This window comes from Mugil cephalus, chromosome 5, assembly GCF_022458985.1.
Source record: "Mugil cephalus isolate CIBA_MC_2020 chromosome 5, CIBA_Mcephalus_1.1, whole genome shotgun sequence".
NCBI lineage: Eukaryota > Metazoa > Chordata > Actinopteri > Mugiliformes > Mugilidae > Mugil > Mugil cephalus.
In genome coordinates this window covers 10415237-10434668 of record NC_061774.1, presented here as the reverse complement: position 1 = coordinate 10434668, position 19432 = coordinate 10415237, and the positions used below count along the sequence as shown (strand labels likewise).

At 44.2% G+C, this 19432-nt stretch overlaps 1 protein-coding gene across 1 annotated transcript in view; it reads right to left on the bottom strand.

Annotated features, from left to right (window-relative positions):
* Positions 1-8367: 8367 nt before the first annotated feature.
* Positions 8368-19432, bottom strand: part of tsc22d3 (TSC22 domain family, member 3) — a 31762-nt gene continuing 20697 nt past the window's right edge. Inside the window, exons 2-3 of the mRNA XM_047585734.1 lie at positions 10691-10742; positions 8368-10076 (exon numbers count right to left, since the gene is read on the bottom strand). Of these exons, the coding sequence (XP_047441690.1) occupies positions 9804-10076; positions 10691-10742 (325 nt within the window). The 3' untranslated portion in view covers positions 8368-9803. The remainder of the gene's footprint in view (positions 10077-10690; positions 10743-19432) is intronic.

The window sequence follows — 19432 nt, the reverse complement described above, 5'->3', positions numbered from 1 at the left end:
ATCAGGTCAGATTAATATGTAATGCATCATCAGTTTCAGCCTGGAAAACGTTATGGGTTAGACTAAGCTAAGTTAATCATTATTTAGGGGATTTTTGTTAAAGGTAATGCCAACCACCAGGGAACGCAGCACTACCATTGCACTTACTATGTTGCCCTCCACAGTGGTTCCACTTACTTCTCCTAATATCTTTGTAGGAGAGGCTTCACTTGATAAACACTGTGTCCTCTTTGGTCAAATCGTCCATCCAGTACGTGAGAATGTAGTGGTCAATGAATATAGCCCCATCAATCAAAGTCAACTTTTTAAAATAACACTCACGGTCTTGGGGAGTGAGTATATTAATGTATTCTTTAAAATATGCGTTTTCCTCGTCCATTCTTGCCAAAACAGTCCATTGGGCATTTACAGACTACGGTGTTTGAGATGTGTTGCATCCAGTTAAGCACCGCCCCTCACAAAAGGTTTACAAACTGTGAAGTTGTCTATATCACTGACATGTCAGGAAAAACACCTGCCCTAGAGGTTCCTAATGTATTCGTTCTTCATATATTTAGGATAATGGCTACATCTATGGACACCTGTGTTCTGGTAATAATCACAATAACAGCCCAGTCAGAATAAAACTGACTCATGTAAAACCCACAGTTGGAATAAAAAGACACAATCCTGCAATTTTGGAATTAATAGAAGAATATTGAAGAATAGAAGAACATTAGTGTCATGTAAAGGCCTGATCCCAGCCTTTGTCCCTGGTTGGAATAGATACAGAAATCTTTCTTGCTCTCTTGTAGGGGTATTAAACAAAGAAGTGATGAGATTTGTGGAGAGACAGAAGCATATATAAACAACCAGCTTTTCAAATAAATGTTTGAAAAGACCCTGGAAACGCGAATCTCTCTCTGTGACCTTTATCTGAATTCAGTGCTGGATGGAAAACTCTGATTATGTTATTTAAAGTTGGACTCCAAGATCAGAATTATTTATGTCATGTTGAAGAGACGTCGTCCGTGTAAATGTAGCCGGTGAAAAATAGGGATCTGGTGACCTTAGTAGAACTAATAAAACATGCCAGAGCGACTCTTTATTTAAGCAACCTTTGCACACCAGCTTATGTGAGACTCTTAAATAGTGAAGCCAAGCGCAAACACAGACAAGGTAACCCAAGGACACTGAGGGACAGAAGCAGAGACTATCATGTGACGGTGTGGTAGCGCTTGAGCTCGACATTTGTACGGGGCTTGATCGCCATGATGAGGTCCAGCTGGTGCAGGTGGCTGTGCTCTGAGTCCTACACAGCTGCTTCCACTCAGGCAGTCAGACATATAGGAAAAAGGAACAGGTTGGGGAGATACAAACCAAGTGACAGTCACTGCCTAAATACTTCTACAGTGGTTGAAAAAAGTTTTCGGACACCCTTAACAGTTTACACAAACCATCACATCATCAAGTTGATATTTAGTACTCCTGCCACTGGCACGCAGTGGAGCTCTAATCCTGGCTGGCATGTTCCCCACGAGCCTTTCACACTGTTGAGGGGTAATCCTGCCCCATTCTTCTTGAATTACTACTTTTAATTCTTCTAAATCCTTTGGTTTGTGCTTTGAAATGGACCACAAGTTTTCAGTGGGGCTCTTGTCTGAGGATTGAGCTGGCCACTCTAAGACCTGGATCCTGTGCTCCTGCAGCCAAGTTCTACTGACCCTGGATGTGTGGCAAAGGGCATTATCTTGTTGAACAATCCAATTTCGACTTCGACGGAACAGTGCACGTGCATAAGGGAGCATGTGGGTTTGGAGAATTGCACCTTATTTGGCAGAGTTCAATGTCCCATCACAGACAGCACTCATGCATCCCCAAACCATGATAGTGCCTCCAGCATTTTTGACAGTAAGTACTGTGCATGCTGGAGATAATGCTTCACCTGGCCTTCTGTACCCTCATATTAGCAGGAGGAAGATAAAGCTGGAAACTGCACTCATCCGACCAAAGAATCTTCTTCCAATTCCTGACTGTCCAATTCTTAAGCCCAACAACGTCAGGCTAACCTCTGTCTCTCATAGATCAGGAACTTCTTGACAGCCTTGTAGGATCTTAAAGCCATGATCTAAAAGTTGACTGCATACAGAGCAGGTGGAACACTGGACCCCAGTTTGATTTGACCACTGCTGTTGGAGATCCTGTGATGTCATTTGGCAGTTTATCCTGCACAGCCAAATCAGGATGAGGTCATTTCTTGCGGAAGAAACCCTTGGACGACCAGATCTTGGTTCGTCTTCCAAGCTGTTGATTCATCTGCATTTCTGCAGAGTGAATCCAACTGCTGAAGGACTGCATCTGCACTTCCTGGTGATCTGGCAGCCGCTGTCCCCTTCCTGGCTGAGGATCTGTACCTTCAGGAATGTTTCCTGCATCAGCTTCCTTGTTATAGCCATTGTTGTCTCTGGAAAAACTTTCAAATGTACTGGCTTTATATAGACACGAAGCACGGCAACAGAAAAATGTGTCTTTTAATAAAAAAGCATGACCTTCCTTAGTGGATCACTGGTACCAAAATGACCCAATACTCAAAATTTCTTATGGAACCAATGAATTTTAAGTTTATAACGTCTGTTTTAGGATTTGTTTAGTATTTCGTCTGTGACTGAACTGGGAGGCCTAATACAATATGTCACAAATACATGGGGGGTCTGAAAACTTTTTTGCACCACTGTTTGTGTTGTGCTCATAGTTTTAAAATGAAATAGGCCTTAGAAATGCATACGTTTCAATATCAAAACCTCCTGTATTGAATTGCTTTGGTTTTTGTGCTGTCCTGGGATATATCTATTCCACAGCAGATGTTTTGAGTTGTCACAGCAGGGAAGGCACAGGTGGAATTAATGATGTGTCAGTTTCATTAAGTGTCCCAGTAAGCCATGACAGCGAACCAGCATGCAAGAAAGCAGGGCCTCCCTCCCCTGAGTGGAATGCAGCCATCATTGATGATACACCTGTGCTCTCCCTACTGTGGAAAGCCAAGATGTCGGCAGTAGGGGGGGATAAAAAGGCCTACTGAGCGTACTGGCTCACTGTCACACTCATTATCACTCACTGGGATCCTTGAATGGAACGGGCCAAGTGTCTGCTGAAAAATAAATATTTTCGTCCTTTCATGTTACTTCAGACCAGAATTACAGGACAAAGCACAAACTAATGGAGGCGAATCTGTTTTAAAGAACATGTTAATTCATAAGGCATACTGTGGTTTGATATGTATTGCTGAAGTATTTTTTATAGAGAGATTAACCCCCAATGCATCTGTACGAAAAGTTTTTTGCATTAATGTGACTACAGTCTAGACGCCTTCTCATTCAGTTCAACGAGAAAGTGCGTCCAAACTTTTGACTGGCAGTGTATATGTTTGCAGTCATCCTTCATAAGTCCCTTCTTTCTTTCTGAATTTCCAAATGGAAGACAAAATACGATCATCTTATTTTATCCCGCCGTAAAAATAAAATACTACTGCTTATTCTCATCATTTGTTTGCCTACTCTCGTATGTTTGTTCCTGATGTTACCATCTGTTGTGAGTGACCGCCCAGCCAACTCCAGCCCAGAACATTAATAAGAAGAGACTAAACGTGGATTTGGGAACATTGTGCTGATATCCACGTGCTGTAACGGATCACCCCCTTAAACCTGCATAAAAACGTATTAAATTTCTCAATTGATGCCCTGTCTCACAGCTACAATCATCTCTTCGTGTGTAACATCCAGACACGAACCTTCGCTATTTGTCATCCATTTCTTTGTAACACGAATCTGTTTCCAAGGCTGTCTGGAGTTTATTTCCTGCTCTGTTTATACATCTTAAACTTCCTGCAGCCCACTGACAGCTCTGTTCACATGGGCCAAAACTAGAACAGAGGATGAGGGATGTTTACCGCACTAAAGGAAAACACAGAGGGGGAGGGAGAGTTGCATAATGTTTTACCAAATAATTGTAAAACCCGTCTTTGCGGTAGAAAGCAATACGAGCCCGAAACCCGCTGAAGTAAACCGTTCCATAAACTCAACACTGTAAGCGGCCCCACTGTCTTCATGCATTTGCATTCAATTACTGATGTCTTAGAAACCTCCCACCATGTGTTATTGTGTTGCATTCTTCTAGCTTGTGTCACATACACTGAACAAGATGTTAAATATAGATCAAAGATGGGTGTTTTAAGAATTATCGCTGCATGCCACCGTAGTAGAGTGTAGCGTTTAGAACAACATGGCGGCTCTTCTGTGCATTTCAGTTAACTTGATGTGTATTTGGGAAGCCTTTGCACGCACTGGGGGCCACACCCAGTACACCATAAGAGCCTAGGGCATGTCCCGGTCTGTTTCATCTTATGTAAAGCTTGTTATATATGTATGTATATATATATATATATATATAAAGGCTATACATAACTTCTTTCTCTTGAAATAAAGAAGCAGAGCAATCAAGAGGACAGCCTTGTGATTGGTGACCACTGTTATGAAGGTACGAGGAAGACAATACATTTCCTGTATTGTTCAGGTTATGCAACCACCTCCTCTATTACCCTGCATGTGTCACATGAGGGAGGGGGCAGGGGGGGCAGTGAGGCTTTAAATTATGTGCAGGCTCTTGCTGTGCGGTGGTGCCATGAGCCGGGGTATCGCCGTAAATCCGAAACCAGTGGCTCCTGACCTTTACTCTTTATGAATAAGATGTCCTGACCTGACCACATTCCTGCCGAGGCTTTGATCAGTCGGGATGCAGGCACAGCCGACGCGCCGCACTGTGGACGTCCCAGAACCCTTGGTGATGGCTGCGATGTAAGAAATGCGCATGGTCTTGTATTAACCGGATGTTTTACCTTAAAAACTTAAGAACAAATCAGATTTTGCCCGATTATTAATGGTAAAAATTACAACACGAGATTTTTTTAAAAAATGACGACGTTTTGTCACAGATAAACCGTGACAATTCACTTACCGCCAGGCTGAGTGGAGTTAGTAAATTCAATTTACAAAACCCAGAGCGTGGATTAGCTTACAGCTTCCCAACAATCGTACCTTGTTTCTGTACCCGCACGCTCCCTTGAGTGTGATTAAAGTTTGCCTGGAGGATATCCCAAAATACACCGACCGGGCATAACATTATGACCACCTCTTCCTTATGAAAAGGCTGGTGACTCATCAGAGAATGGACACGGGCCTTCTAAGGGTGTCCTGTGGTGTCTGGCAACAGAGTGTTGTTAGTGGGGGCCTTTGGGTCCTATGGGTTGAGGGCAGGGGCCTCTCCTCTATGGATCTTCCCACAGATACTCGACCAGTTTTGGATCTAGTGAATCTGGAGGGCCAACACCTTGTGCTCTTCTTAACATTTTTGTTCCTAAACTGTTTTTGTCTGTGTGTCCATGTCAGGCTGCATCCTGCTGCTAACATCAAGGAGTGTCATTACTACGGGGTATAGGTTCCAGGTCCGGTCTACGTGGGTGCTACATGTGTAAATAAAATCCAGACGAATATCAGGTCCAAAGGTTTCCCAGAAAAACATTGAATTATCACAAGATGGTCAATGTTATTTGCTCCTCCTGTCTGCCAGTGGTCATAATGTTGTGGCTAATCAGTGTCACACGTAAAACTTCCAAATCCAAGAATTTAATTATTTTATTTGCATTAATGCTAATGTTCCTATCATGCAAGCATGCAAGTTCAAAGATTCTATCAGAAAAATACTCCAGGCACACTCTTCGTGATGACAAAAATAGACACAGCAATCAGTTTCTGTATTTGACACAAAAACACACTCAGTGATCTGACTGCATACCTCCCATAAGCTCTGTGGGCTCCGTCATCATGTATAGAACCCAATGTCGGCCTTAGTGAACGTTTAATTTGATTATGCAGGCAACCAACCAACCAATCAGTCTGTGTGTCTGTGTGTCACGCCTTCTTTGTCGGAGTGGCTGGACTTTGTACATTTGCACAAATTGTGGATCAGATCAACGCAGTTACTGACACACATACATGAATTTCCCACACTGAAAGAATATTTGTATGAGACACACACTCAACAAAATGCTAAAAAAATAATCACAGTTTTGTGACGGGGCACCGAGCCTGCAACAAACCCCCCGCACACGCGTGAACACGTGCGTTGTGTTTTGCTCTTGTCCCTCTCTTCCTCAGAGGTCAGCGGAGATGGCGGAGAAAGACATCAGTCCGGTTGTGTAACGTGTGGTTCCCTCGAAATAGTTTTCTTCCGTCGAGGCCAGTAAAGGCACATCTTTTTATATAACATGCGGAAAGTTTGCAACCCTTTGTCACCGGGAGTTTTCGTTTTAATGGAGAAAATCAAAGCATCTTCTTGTTCATATTACAGGAAAAATGCAGGACGCTGCGTTGTGTAACCGTGTGACGCAGGGCCACATGCATTGATTAAACTTGTAATTTTAATGACATTCCGACATAATACAAGTTGTATATGTCTGTATGAAAAGCAAGCAGGCCAAATTATTCCCCTGCATGCAAACCAAACCACACTAAGGCAAAGTAGATCTTATCCCGGCACCACCCCCGGATTTCCATCTGAAACAGATGTTCTCTCGCGCTCTCTCTTTTTTTTTTCTTTTTTTGAATTGCATAACTCTAGTAATCCAACACGAACCTTTCTGTTAGTTGCCCGCTTTCGTACGCGTCTTCCCAGCCGTTTAATGTGTAACTGTACTTTTTTAACTGTCTGTTTTCGCACCGTTGTACAAATTCCCGCTCCGAGGCCCAGATGCAGGTTTTCATTCATTAACAAATGAATGAATGAGGACATGTACTGCACATCACCCGGTGAAATATCTCACAGGGTGAACTTCTTCTTTGAGCTCAGTGTAACCTTATTCCTAAATCACATCACTTTGTTTTAATGGAAGCGAGGACGTTCCTATTGTGATTGCTTGGTCAAATTCTCCAGTTGCTAAAGAAAACAGAACGACAGACCGAGTGTCAGAGCTAGTAAATGAAGCCAAAGTCCTAATCGGCCTTTAGCGATCTTCCAGGTGGCTCGTCTCCCTGATTTATTTCTCTTCTGTGCATTAGCCATTAGCACAAATGTGATTAAACTGCAGCACCGCTCCATGCTGTAGCGTAACCCTACGGCCTCTTTTATTGACATACACAACGTGCTCTGGATAGAATGACTGACAACAGTTATCTCGTGCAAAAGAGCCAATAAACACCTGCCCCAATCCGCCATTAAATAAATGTCCTCTTCGCTCAATAAACTGCACGTTTCCTGTCACTAATTAAACGCAGAATGCATTTCAGAGCAGGTGTATCGATCAGGCCCTTCAGCTCCACGCGGGATCGGTTGTTTTGACACAAAACCGCTGCAGAGACCGCGGTTAAGTGTGTGCGAGGGAGCAACGGGGACAATATTGTGTTTTCTCCGGTGCTATTTGATCTTTGACGGCGGTTACGGGCCACAGCCGAGGCTCCTTGTTCTCAAAGTTAGATAGATGGACGCGAGCCCAGTCGGCGCACCAGGGGAAGCCACAACATATCTAGTTACACACAGGCTGCACTGACTGGCTGCCAGTCCGTCTGAAGGAAAACGCTACTAGGACAAACTATTTTCTTCGCCCTGGCAGATTCCAATGCATAGGCAACCTCGCTATAACTACTTCACTATCATTAGTGGTTGCGCTGTTTTGGAGTTTTAGGGGAAAAAACATTGTGTACTTTCCAATACTGTTTTTTTTCTTTTTTTTTTTTTTTTCCTTAAAAGTCTCAAGGAGCCAACATTAGTTAAGTGTATTTGTGAGATTCTCGTGGCTCGCCGCGACATCGTGCTGAATTTTACAAATCACATGCTGCTTGTCAGTCTGACCTTGTAAACACCAACAAAGCTCAACAGCAGGCCAAAAGCGCTCACAGATACTGTTGCGGAGCGGCCGTGACTTCCGAGAACGTGAGTTTTGAGAAGGGACATTGGGCTGTTTGCTGTGAACGTGAGCGGGTTCCAAACGTGATGTTTGTCCCTCCTGACTGAATTTCAGATTGTGATATATCACTATGAGGAAAATTACATGTTCTAGTGTTTACCTACCAGTGCAGTGCGTCAGTGCATAGTAATGTTCTGCAACCACTCTATGCAACACATGCAGTTTTTTGTTTTTGTGATGTGACCATTCCCCTCCTTTAAAAACCATTTAGTTAAGAGTTTGAATGTGTTGAGTTTCCAATAGTGTCGCTAATTAAATCCTAAATGTTTTGCCTATGGATCAAACTTCCAGACCAGATGGTAGCTCTTGTGTGCGCCTGGTGCTGAGCTACGTGGACACAGTCAATGAACAAAAGACAATCTGCCGACATGCCGTAATGTGTAAACATAAGGTTTATTGCGAATGTGCAGTCGTATCCAAACAACTGTTTCAGGGATACTTTACAGCAACAACACCGTTATCTTTACAAAACACATAGAAACTTCAGCAATAGCTACAAACACGATTTCTCCCTGTGAAATTGTTTTTTATCATTTTTCTTACACATGGTCCTGGTTTGCTCAGTAGAAAGTCTTTGGTAGCGAAGAGAAAACAACAGCAACATTTGAGCTTGGACGTGTTCCTGTCTAACTTGCGGGCACTGTTGTCGTGCCGTCGTTTTCAAGTGTGGGGGGGAGGGGGCGTCTGAGCAAGAAAACAGACCAGATACTGGACGGCGCTGCTGCTAAAAAAAAAAAAAAAAAAAAATCAGGAGTGCATCTGCAGCGAGAAATGCAGGTGTCTGCTCGCTAACCGTCTCCACTATGTTTACCTTAGGATATTGCAAATTTATGTACATATGTAGTTATCCTGTGAAAAGTTAGGCAAACAACGCGGGTACGTAAGCCCCATTAGATTGCTGCGTATAAAAAAAAAGAAATCTATGTACAAAGCTCCTATGTTACAAACAGCTGATTTTTGTTCAGAATCACAAACAAAAATGGATGATATAGCAGGATTAGTTACCCCCACAAGCAGCAAGCCCCAACTGCAGACAAGATTACATTTACGAATCATCATGGCATAGTGATCAGTCTACTGCAGCGGTTCACCAGCTCTAAAAGGCTATACTGAGTTAACCTCCACCTCTCTTGCCTTAGCTTCTCCTTTTGATTATTCTTGTTATGCTTAAATGTACATGAACACATGAGCAATACATTGTAGGTACAGGTACAGTCCTGGTTACGGAGGCTGAAATGTGTGGCTGGAAGTCCTTGAAACATGTATCGTGAGATGGGACAAATCCACATGATGGGGCTGTTCTCGTTGAGACTCGGGGGATCGTCTCAGATGGGTCTCCTCTGGCTCGTGAGGGAGCGAGCGCCCCTCACTTCCCAAGTTAGCACCGGCGGGGCCAGCCCAATCAACGCCTCCCCACCCCTCCTCTCTAGAGCAAAGGGTGTTTTGTCGGGAGGGTTTCGGCTAGGCAGGGAAAGCCCCCCTCTGTCTGAAAGCAAGCACTCATCTGTGCCTAGTCAGCCCTCTCTCTATTCTTAAAACTTCTGTCTACAAAGAGAGACTACAACAAAGAGTTGGACGGTATCAGAGGACGGGCCTGACATGGCACCAGTCAGAGCGTCTAAAAGTTCTGTTTTCATGCTTATCACAGTCAACAGTTCATTTGTGTCCCATCGATCATTTACAGCCCCGAAGCATCACCTTCACTGTTCGGAAGGTTCCTTGGTGGCGGCGATTTAGTAACGCTGACGTTCAAATCGAGGTCCATTAATGGAAGAAGACAGTGGCTCTGCCCGCCCCAAGGCAGAGCCACTTATACAGCAGAGCCTGTGTTGAGGTTGCAGCTCTGCTGCTGCTGCTGCTGGTGGTCTTGCGTCATCTGGGCGCTCTGATTGTCCAGGGGTAAAAGCACATCCGTCGGGATGCGGGACTGGAACTTCTCCAGCTGCTCCGGGCTGGCCAGGTTCTTCAGCAGGTAGTTCTCTCTCTCCAGCTGGTTGTTCTTCTCCGCCAGCTCCTTGATCTGCTCCTTGAGGATCTCCACCTCCTCGCGCACCGCATACATCAGGTGGTTCTTGACGAGATCCTGGCGTGACAAAAGAGGAGACGCATGAGTTGAGGCGTACGCAAAGCCGAGCAATGTTAAACACTGACGCACACGCTAGATTAGCAATCGAGTTTCCCATCAGATGATATCTGGTGCTCCAATTTGTTCTCATGGATCACATGAAGCGTTCCAAGTTAGACTCAAGGCTGTCTGTAATAAGCAGACAGGGCTATCACACTATTTTTTTTTTTTTGTCCTTGCTGCAATCATGTCCTGTGCTTGATTTTAACTTTGTCACGTGAATGAAGCAGACTGCCGCTTTCACACAGAAGGGGGCTTCCCAGTGCAGTCATAGGGAGCGGGTTCCGTGCAGAATAGTGTGCACAGGAAAACTGCACACGGTCACTGATTATAACTTTTCTATAACTGCTGACATACATGCAAGTTACTCTTTCAAGGCAAAGCGTAGTGAAAGGTCACATGTGCGTGACAGACAATGCGCCCCCTGTGACCTACTGCCGCTGCTATTGTAACTGTGCATTGTGGAAATATGCCGATTAGAACTTGAACATTTTCACCACACGGGCATATGTGCTTGTGCGGTGCAAAGTCCCCCACCCCCCCCAGTGTCTGAGTCTGTTATCTCAACTTACCATTGCCTGCTCGATCTTGTTGTCAATGGCCACAACGCTAGCACCAGAGGCACTGCAGAAGAGAAGAAAAACAAGCCATGAATAAACAGTCCAACTTCTGCTACCGACTCATCTTCCACATTGTTAAAACATTTAGGCGCCTGCTGCATTCACTGGTGCGCGACAGTGAAACAGAAAGCTTGCGGAACAGAAAGGAAAACTGTTCACTGTTGTTATGTAGTACTTTGTGTACAGTATAACGTAAGTGCTGATTGCGCTGAGAGATACACTAGTGTTTTATTTGGGTTACACAGTAACCAGCACAAAGTGTACGAGGCAGTGGGACAACGCCGAGCTCAAAGTCCGAATAAGCGCTATCAAAGGAGAAACACAACAGAATCTGGAGGCATTTTCTACGGTCCCGTTAATTTTTTTTTGATAGAATATCCGCAAAAAAGAGGGCCCGTGGCAGAATGAAAATCAAGCGCGCTTCGCTATTCGAAGAGTCCCCGGACGCACGGTGGCTTCGCAAAATTTACCTGTTGTCAAGTTTGACCGATACGACGTCTCCTCCGAGCAGCGAGGAGAAGAAGGAGATGGAGAAGTTGTGCAGCTGGTAGACGGCCACTTCCATTGGTGTTTTGCCGAACATCTCCGTGCTCATGTTGAGTACCAGACTCGTTTGGATAATACTTCTCGCCACGTTTGCGGCTGGTTGGGTCACCCAAGTGTAGATCCGGGGTTAGTTAAGTCTTTACGGTAGTAGCGATGCACTGGCTCGCTCGTGTGTGCGTGCAGTGCTGTGTCGGTGAGCGTGAGCTTCGCTGATTTTTACTAGCGACTGTCTGATGCTATTTCTGCCACCGGCCTCTATTTGAATGACTGACTCCCTGACGTCAGCTGACGCGCGCATAAATTAGTCAAATGAGATGGTGGGGCGGGCGTTGGGGAAACGAAACGGACAGATTTCACGGTGCCTTCCCGAGCCCAAGGAAAAACAACAACCGTGATTCTGATACACCTCTTATGTATGCATGTATGTACTTATTTACTTATTTGTTTATTTGACGGTAAACCGATAGAAGAAGGTTGCTCACGGAATATTCAGGGAGGTTACTTACTTATGTTGTTGCTCGGAATATTTTCTTTTAATTAATTGTGCGGAATAAAGATTAAAACTAAATAGTCTACGCAAAGCTGCAAAATATAATACAGCGGAAACGCTTACGTAATCCAAACATTTAACGATAATGCATTGTTTCCACTGCAAACCTGCATGTGTTCCGTAAATTAATACACTGCATTTTATGCCACGTTCATTTAAATTGTTTTGTGTCGTGATATCAAAAATTTACACTCTAAAATTGCACAGCACCCGTCCTCGTCTGTTAATAACTGAACCACAACAAGGGGAACAACGAAGTTCACGTGTCAGCATGGGTAAACAGCAGCGCTACTCCAAATAACGAGTCTAAGGTGAGCACGTAAATGCACCATCGCGTCTGCCCCGCTTCTGAACTTCTCTGCAGTTAGTTAACCCACAGACCGAAATCTGCACAAACTGCACACGTCAAAACCAACTGAACATGTTTCACCACATCAGTGCATAAACAAGTCGTAGTGCAAAACAAAAACTCGTTTGTGACGAAATATTGTATTTTATTACCACATGAATTATTCCATTGTTTCTCCTAGAGTGCGATTTTTTTGTTTTTGCATCGTTCAGTTCTAGACTTGCAAAGTGTAGCCCAAACACGTCCAGCACAAAATCAACATGCACACGAGTAATGACAATAACTTAATAGTCGGCAATTCAGTGTTCCTGTGAGTTGCTGATTGTTTGTCAACCATACTGTAACAAAATGTTCTGAAACTGTACCCACCGCACATATGTACACATGTGTACTGAAAAAGGTATTTTTCCACCCGCTACCCGGTAAATTTCCTCTCAGTCTTTGAATGAACTCTACTGGTCTCTAGTGGTAAAAATGTGGAACAATACACATATGGGACCATATTCATAAATGGGGCCCCGTTTATGGACACTGTGTTTACCGTGGAATTTTCCATACACCTTTTTCCCGTCATTCCAGGATGTTGTTTTTCCCGCAATTAAATCGTATGGAGTATTCTCAACGGAGACACTATTTTTAGTTCTTATTTGTGTAATACTATCAGTGGTATTTTGGGTTAACACAGATTTGTATTTGTTGTGCAGCCTGTGGCCCGCACAGCAACACTAGGAATCAGTATCCACTCACTGGACTGCTTCGGCCCCAGTGTCTCGTTTCCAGACATTGTTCTCTGTTGCACGACCTCTTGCACTTTGGTCTTTTGAACCTACATGTTACCACGTGTGTCGCAACACGCTGAGTCTCCTGCGAAGTATAATAAACAATTTGTTGTAGAAGCCAGCTGGTGAAGATACAGAGAAAGCACACCTGCTGTCATCTTATTTTTTTTTCCATTCATTTTCCTTCGAGTGAGCGCTGCGGCTGCTATTGAGCAATAGACCTTGTTTTCTCCGAAGTGTCCGTGCATGTTTCATTAGCTTTAATGCAATTTGCACAGCACCTCTCAGCTGTCACATTAGACTCCAGTTTGTTGTTGCAATTTTCTGATTCAATATTGATAATAAGCCAATTACATTTTCATTGGAGAGCCTCTGTGTAACAGTTTTCCTTCCACCACACCAACACTGACAACACTGATTTGACTGAGTTCAACAGTTTGAACTCCAGTTTGTTCAAACTGTTTTTTATTTTGCTTTCCATAAAGTACAAGTTTCCAGTCATATGCAATATCAAAAGGTCGTTAGCTCTAAAATAATGAGTGCTCAAAATAGTTTCCACCAGAGTGACACATTTCTGGACAAATTCCCTGCATAAGCTCAGACTGCGGCAGAAAAATTAATCTACATTTAAAAAATGTTCATATTTTTGCAACCTAATATCTCGATCCGGCTACATTTTTTCGAGAAAAAGTGAGTTCTGTTATGTAACAAAACAATCAGAGTGGAAGGTTTGACTTTTAGTGGTCCTAACGTGGCTAAGTAGAAAGCACATTGACTGGGTATTAGGGCCCTAGTGCCTGTCGCCTCAGATTTCCTGCAGTGACAGTACAACTGCCAGGTTTAATATCAAGCTCGGCTCCAGCATTGAGAGGCAGGTGAATTACCTGGGCCTGCTGTGATAGTCCCATTTTGGATGCGGAAGTCGTGGCGATTGCCTTTGGCTCAGCCGAGATGCACAGGCAGAAACTAGAAACGGCGGGGAGCCTTCCTGCACTCCTCAAGCGAAATATACCTAATGAGCCACTTGCAGTAAGAAGATGGCTGTGTTACGTTCCTGCTTTGCCTGTTTTATTCACAGTTTTAGAACTGCTCCAGTACAAATCTCAAGCGAAAGATGTTTACTTCCCTTGCGAGCAGCTCTAGTTTACACTGTATCGGCATGTTTCTAAACAGTTATCCTGTGTTGGGGGAAAAAAAAAACAGTCCCTAGGTCACTAATATTTCTGAGGAACTCTCTCAGCCTGGCCATATTTGGCATGTGCCAAATCCAATGAGTCACTCTTGAGCTCGGCGATAAGCCACTGTTTCCATCAGATGTCCCCTGCGCAAGAGCCAACTGCATTATATAACGCTCTGATTCATTTGCGCCGGCGGCTGGAGGAGAATGACGTTGAGATATTCCACCAGTCTTCCAGTGTTTGTAGTTCTGACACCTCAAACTCAAGATGTTCACACAACAGAGAGCACAGAGGGGGAAAAAATGAACTTGGTAGAAATTAGGCTTTCTCCTCCTTTTTCCTTTTTTCCCCTCTTCTCTACATTCCCCATCTGCACTATTACGAATTCATGGCCTGTACCGGAGTGTGGCCAGAGAACACACAGGCCTGCCATAGGTTGCCGCCAGAGGCGATCTCCGAGGAAGCTGTCAGCTACAAGACTGGTTACAGCCAATGAATACTGAACTCTCTGCATACACCGCTAGGACACCCAGAGCCAGCCATTATTACCACATCACCTCCAGTCTCCCGAGCCGTGAATAGCAACAAGGCACACGACCTTGGTCCTTCCCGTGAGATGTTTCAATAAATTTAACGGGCTGTCAATTTCTCTCCTCAGAATGTATGTTGTACTCATTTCTGCAATACAAAGGGCCAAACCTGCAGTGTATGCAGAGATTGATGGAGGACAGGAGTGAAATTGTTTTCCAAGGAGTGCTAGAGACATCACTCCCTGCCTGCTTTCAGTGCTGCGAGCACAACGACAAGCAGTGTGCACGGCAGATACACAGAATGAATTGCGACTCTCATTTCGCATTGCCTTTGGCTCCACTGGACATTATTAAAACTGTACCTTTTTTTTTGTCCTATCTGATCTGGATTTTAATCGATGCAATTTCATGAAGAACACCGCATCTGCAACTCTTCCCCATGCACCTTCTCCATCTTCTACCATTGCAATCTCCTGTCATGCCTCTGTTTGCACCACTTACCGCCGATCTGGCCTCTTGAACAGACTCGGTGAGTAAGGAGGCGAGTAATTCATAGCTCTCTCAGGGTAGCCGAAGTGCTGGTGGTGGTAGCAGAACCTCGGAGGTGGTTCGGCCAAGTGGAAGGTGCACACCGTCCTAGGAGACGGTGGCCTAGCCCCAAGAGGGGCAGCTTTACCGCGGCACATCTGCAGCTGACCCATCTCAGCTTCCAAGTGAACGGGCAGCTCAACAGGGGCAGGAGCCCTTTCGCTGTTTGCTCAGTGTTGTTTGTTCCCCACAACTGCACAAAGAGACAATTGAGCACTTCTCTGTTCCTCTGGATTTGCGGCCATAACTGCGAGTGCCACGCTCAGGCTGACACTTGTATGTTGTGTCTCCAAACCGCTTGAGTACAATGGCTGGAGAGTCACAATGGAACAGACAGCTTCTTGAAACGGAGCCAGTTGTTTCATTGTTACCCGGCTGGAGTATTTGTTTCAAGCAGACAAAGCCAAATATTTGTACCTGAATGGAGCAATCATCATGCCTATCTTGGTACCTCACTTAGGAAGGGATGATATGCGCAATAATACTCATAGTTGGGCCTTTTTACCATGATGTGGCGCAAACCTACGGTGCATTTAATGACTTTCCGAAAGGCAGCCAAACAAGAAAATAATTAGGTCACTTACGTGGAAGGGTTTCAGAGACACTGTCATGTAACTGCTTATGATTTACATATAAAACCAAGTTGAGGCAGGTGTACCTTATGCAACATTTTTAATTACACTTGTTATGTTGAAAAGACTGTATTAAAATCTGGGTTTGTGAAGCCCAGTAAGCCTATCATCAGGGGTTTAATTGCCTGTTATGGTGCAACAGCACAAGTAAGCTACTCACGCCATGGTTATGATAACGTTCCTTTCCAGCATGACAGGTGAGAATGAATGGCTCACGTCTCTTTCTCCACTTCATCCAGTCTGTTAAGACACTTGATACAGACTGAGATCCATTCAGAGATATGACTTCACTGTATGCCATGACTATGATTACAGTTAATCTGACCAAAGGTAAGTAGGTCAGGTAGGTTCTATCACACAGTCACTGTGTCAACAAAATGTCAGTTATATATGTATATATATATATCCTTGTAGCGTGGAATTTCAGGTTCACTCGGTTCAGTGTCTAACAAACACTGTTCACAGTCATCATTCAGGGTCATTCTCCTGGGACAGCATGCTTTTCACTAAGCTTGCACTGGATCAGCAGAAGAAACAGATGACGCACACGGTACTGGGCATGTTTCAATCCATCACGCCAGCACAAATTCATTTAAGGTTCACCAACAATTAATGATTTTTGAGTTCGTCTTAGTCATTCAGACTCACTTTTTGCACCTGACGATGCGTTCAGTACATAGTTTCATTATTTTTCGCCTACAGCGAGGTACACGACAACTCTGCTGAAACGTTCCCTCTGAGGAAGCCAGCGCGTGACATCACAGACGCTGCGCGGCTGTATTTCTTTGCAGCCGACTGCAAATCATGGTGTGCCTGTTGTTTTTCCTACCAAATGGTCCCATGTAATTACATCCCTTAAGATGGGGATTAACTTACGCACGAACGATACTGTCTGCACATGAAGTATATTGGCTACCTACACAGGTAAATACATGTATGACTCAAGCCGTTATGTAATTTCACAGATGACAGTAGGATGAGTTTTACGCCTGAGCTACAACGATCAGCTATTAAAACCGCAAAGAGAAGAAAACAACATTGATCGTCTTGTCACCATTTAATGGAAAGCGTTTTGGACTGTTTTGTGTGGATGTTACTCAGACGTCTCACAACTGTTGAGTTGAATGAGTCGCAACTGTTTTGGAGGCACAAGGGAGACCTACAGGTGGTCATAATGCTATGCCTGATCGGTGTTTGACTCATGCTATTTCGTGATTTCACCAATTACGGCAAAATTAATTTCACGCCTGATATATGAACCCTCATTCCGAGCTGCTCTGTTGAGCAGGTACACAGGCACCAGATGGCCAATTTCTGAATGTGGCGTGTTACCACTGTGGTGCTGCTGAAAGGTTTTATTTATGATTTGCCTGGTGTGTGTGTGTGAACATGTGTATAACCTTTGTTCATTACCACTTAGAATACAAGGACTGCTGCCCGTACCTTGATTCACCTTCCCCAGACAACAGGCCCACTTAATGCTCTGCTTAACAGAAATGACTGCATTTAATTGCATTTAATATAAATGATGCATAGTTCATGTACAGTAGCTTCCATTGGAAGTAATAACAGGACAGGCAGCGCTGTGGCAAGCGGTGCCTGTGTGCAGTATATTGCAGTTAACAAGCTTTGGGACTTCACAGCATCTGGCATCAGGCTGCAATCTAGCTGAAGTCAGACAGCTTCAGGCCATAATGCTAGGATTTACCTTGCGTCCTCTAATGCTCAGGATATCTTGGTTAAATTCACTGTGAAAATGTTGAAATACAGCCAATGCCCAGTGGAACTCTGTGAGGGATAAGTAACCTTCATAACCTGACCCCACAACCCCTCTAAAAGAAATAACAGTATGTTCTAGTCCATAGCCCATAGGATTCCCATCTGTGTTTAAGTGCAAACATGTGTACACGCGAGAACACACACACACACACACCCAACACTGTCTACTGTCTTGTTTCTCGTAAAGCCAACAGATTAGACTAAGAGCAGTTGGGATGCAGTTAGGTGACCTCGCTAATTGCTCCGTGGATGCTCGACAAAAGGTCTAAGGTTGTGGACTCAATTGGCCGCGCGCTGTTAAATAGCGGCGAACTTTGTTATTAGCTATGTCTAAGCCTTTTGACTCGTTCCGGGTCGCGTAGTTTACGATTACAACAGAGTTTTAAGAGACCTGTCGGATTACTCATGTTTTTTTTCTGCTCTGCTGTGCTCACAGCAATAATAATAACAGTGTAAATTTTAGATTTTCAGAAAAATAAAGCTTTATTTTAGCTTTTTTAGTCTCTTGTTTACTCGACCCAAAGCATGTGTGTTGATTCACAACGACAGTATCCAACAACGGCTGACACTTCACATGTCCAGATCATGTCCTAGAACAAAAGGTTACAGAGTTCAGTGCCATCTGTCCATATTCATCTGCCTATGGCTACTTTAGTGTGCAGTGTACCTCAGCTGTCCGAGCTAATGTGAGTTTGGGAGTATCTGTGTCTAATTTGAGTTGACCATGGAATGCTGACGCTGGGCTAGCGAAGGTACTGCATCAGTGCCATCTACCAAGAGCAGTGCAAATTAGCATTCGGCTGTAAACAAGCAGACCCGCTGAGTGGTCCAACACAAGTGCTGCATGTTACTTTTAATCTGATTAACGTAGAAAACAATGCTGCAACGGTAAATTTGCCGCCTTAATAAATCCCACGGCCGGATTCACTTAAAAACTCCCCCGATCCAAACTGTGGGGTCCTAAAAGGAAACCCAAACGCATACACACAAAATAATGTCAGTTCCATTTTTCAGTGTGCACCTTTAGTAAATCCGGCTGCAATTTATTTTAATGCCTGAAGAGGGTTTGTAAGTGGCCAAAGTGTTGGTCAATAAGATACAATAAGATAATCCTTTAATTTACCCCACAGTGGGGAGCAGCAGAATAATTCAGAGGAGAACCAGTGGGCGACATAACGCTACCGGCTCTAAATTGGCTGGGATTTTGTCTTTATTGAACCTGTTGAAAGTAAGTAAATATGAAAATGATTTTGGCTTGGGTGAAAAGGGACTTTAAATAATTTAGCAGGAAACAACAGCGTGTCCATACTCAATATCTTTTTGCGACAAATACCTACATGTACTTTTACTGATTTGTCCGAAGCAAAACTTTTTTCTTGTCATCTTCCTCTTGCACGTTATACATGCTTCCTTGTCATGCGTCCGTCTTTCCACGTCTTTCCTCATCTGTTTTCAGCCATGTATCGGGCTGAGCTTGCAGCTGTGTGACCCAAGTCACCAGCAACTGGGACAACACTGGAGGGAACCGTGTGTGTGTGTGTGTGTGCGAGTGCTTCCTTGTACTTTTGTTCGCCAGCGTGTGAGCCAATGCTTGCATGCGTGCGCACTAATCCACGTCTGGCCTTGTCGGTGCGATCTGGTTTTAACTGGATGATAGATGCCCTGCTAACTCTCACTGTCAGTGTCATCCAAACACTGGGTCGTTCCCACAGACTCCAGCAGGCTCCTCCGCTGAGAATTAAAGCAAATCTTCTGTCACCTGC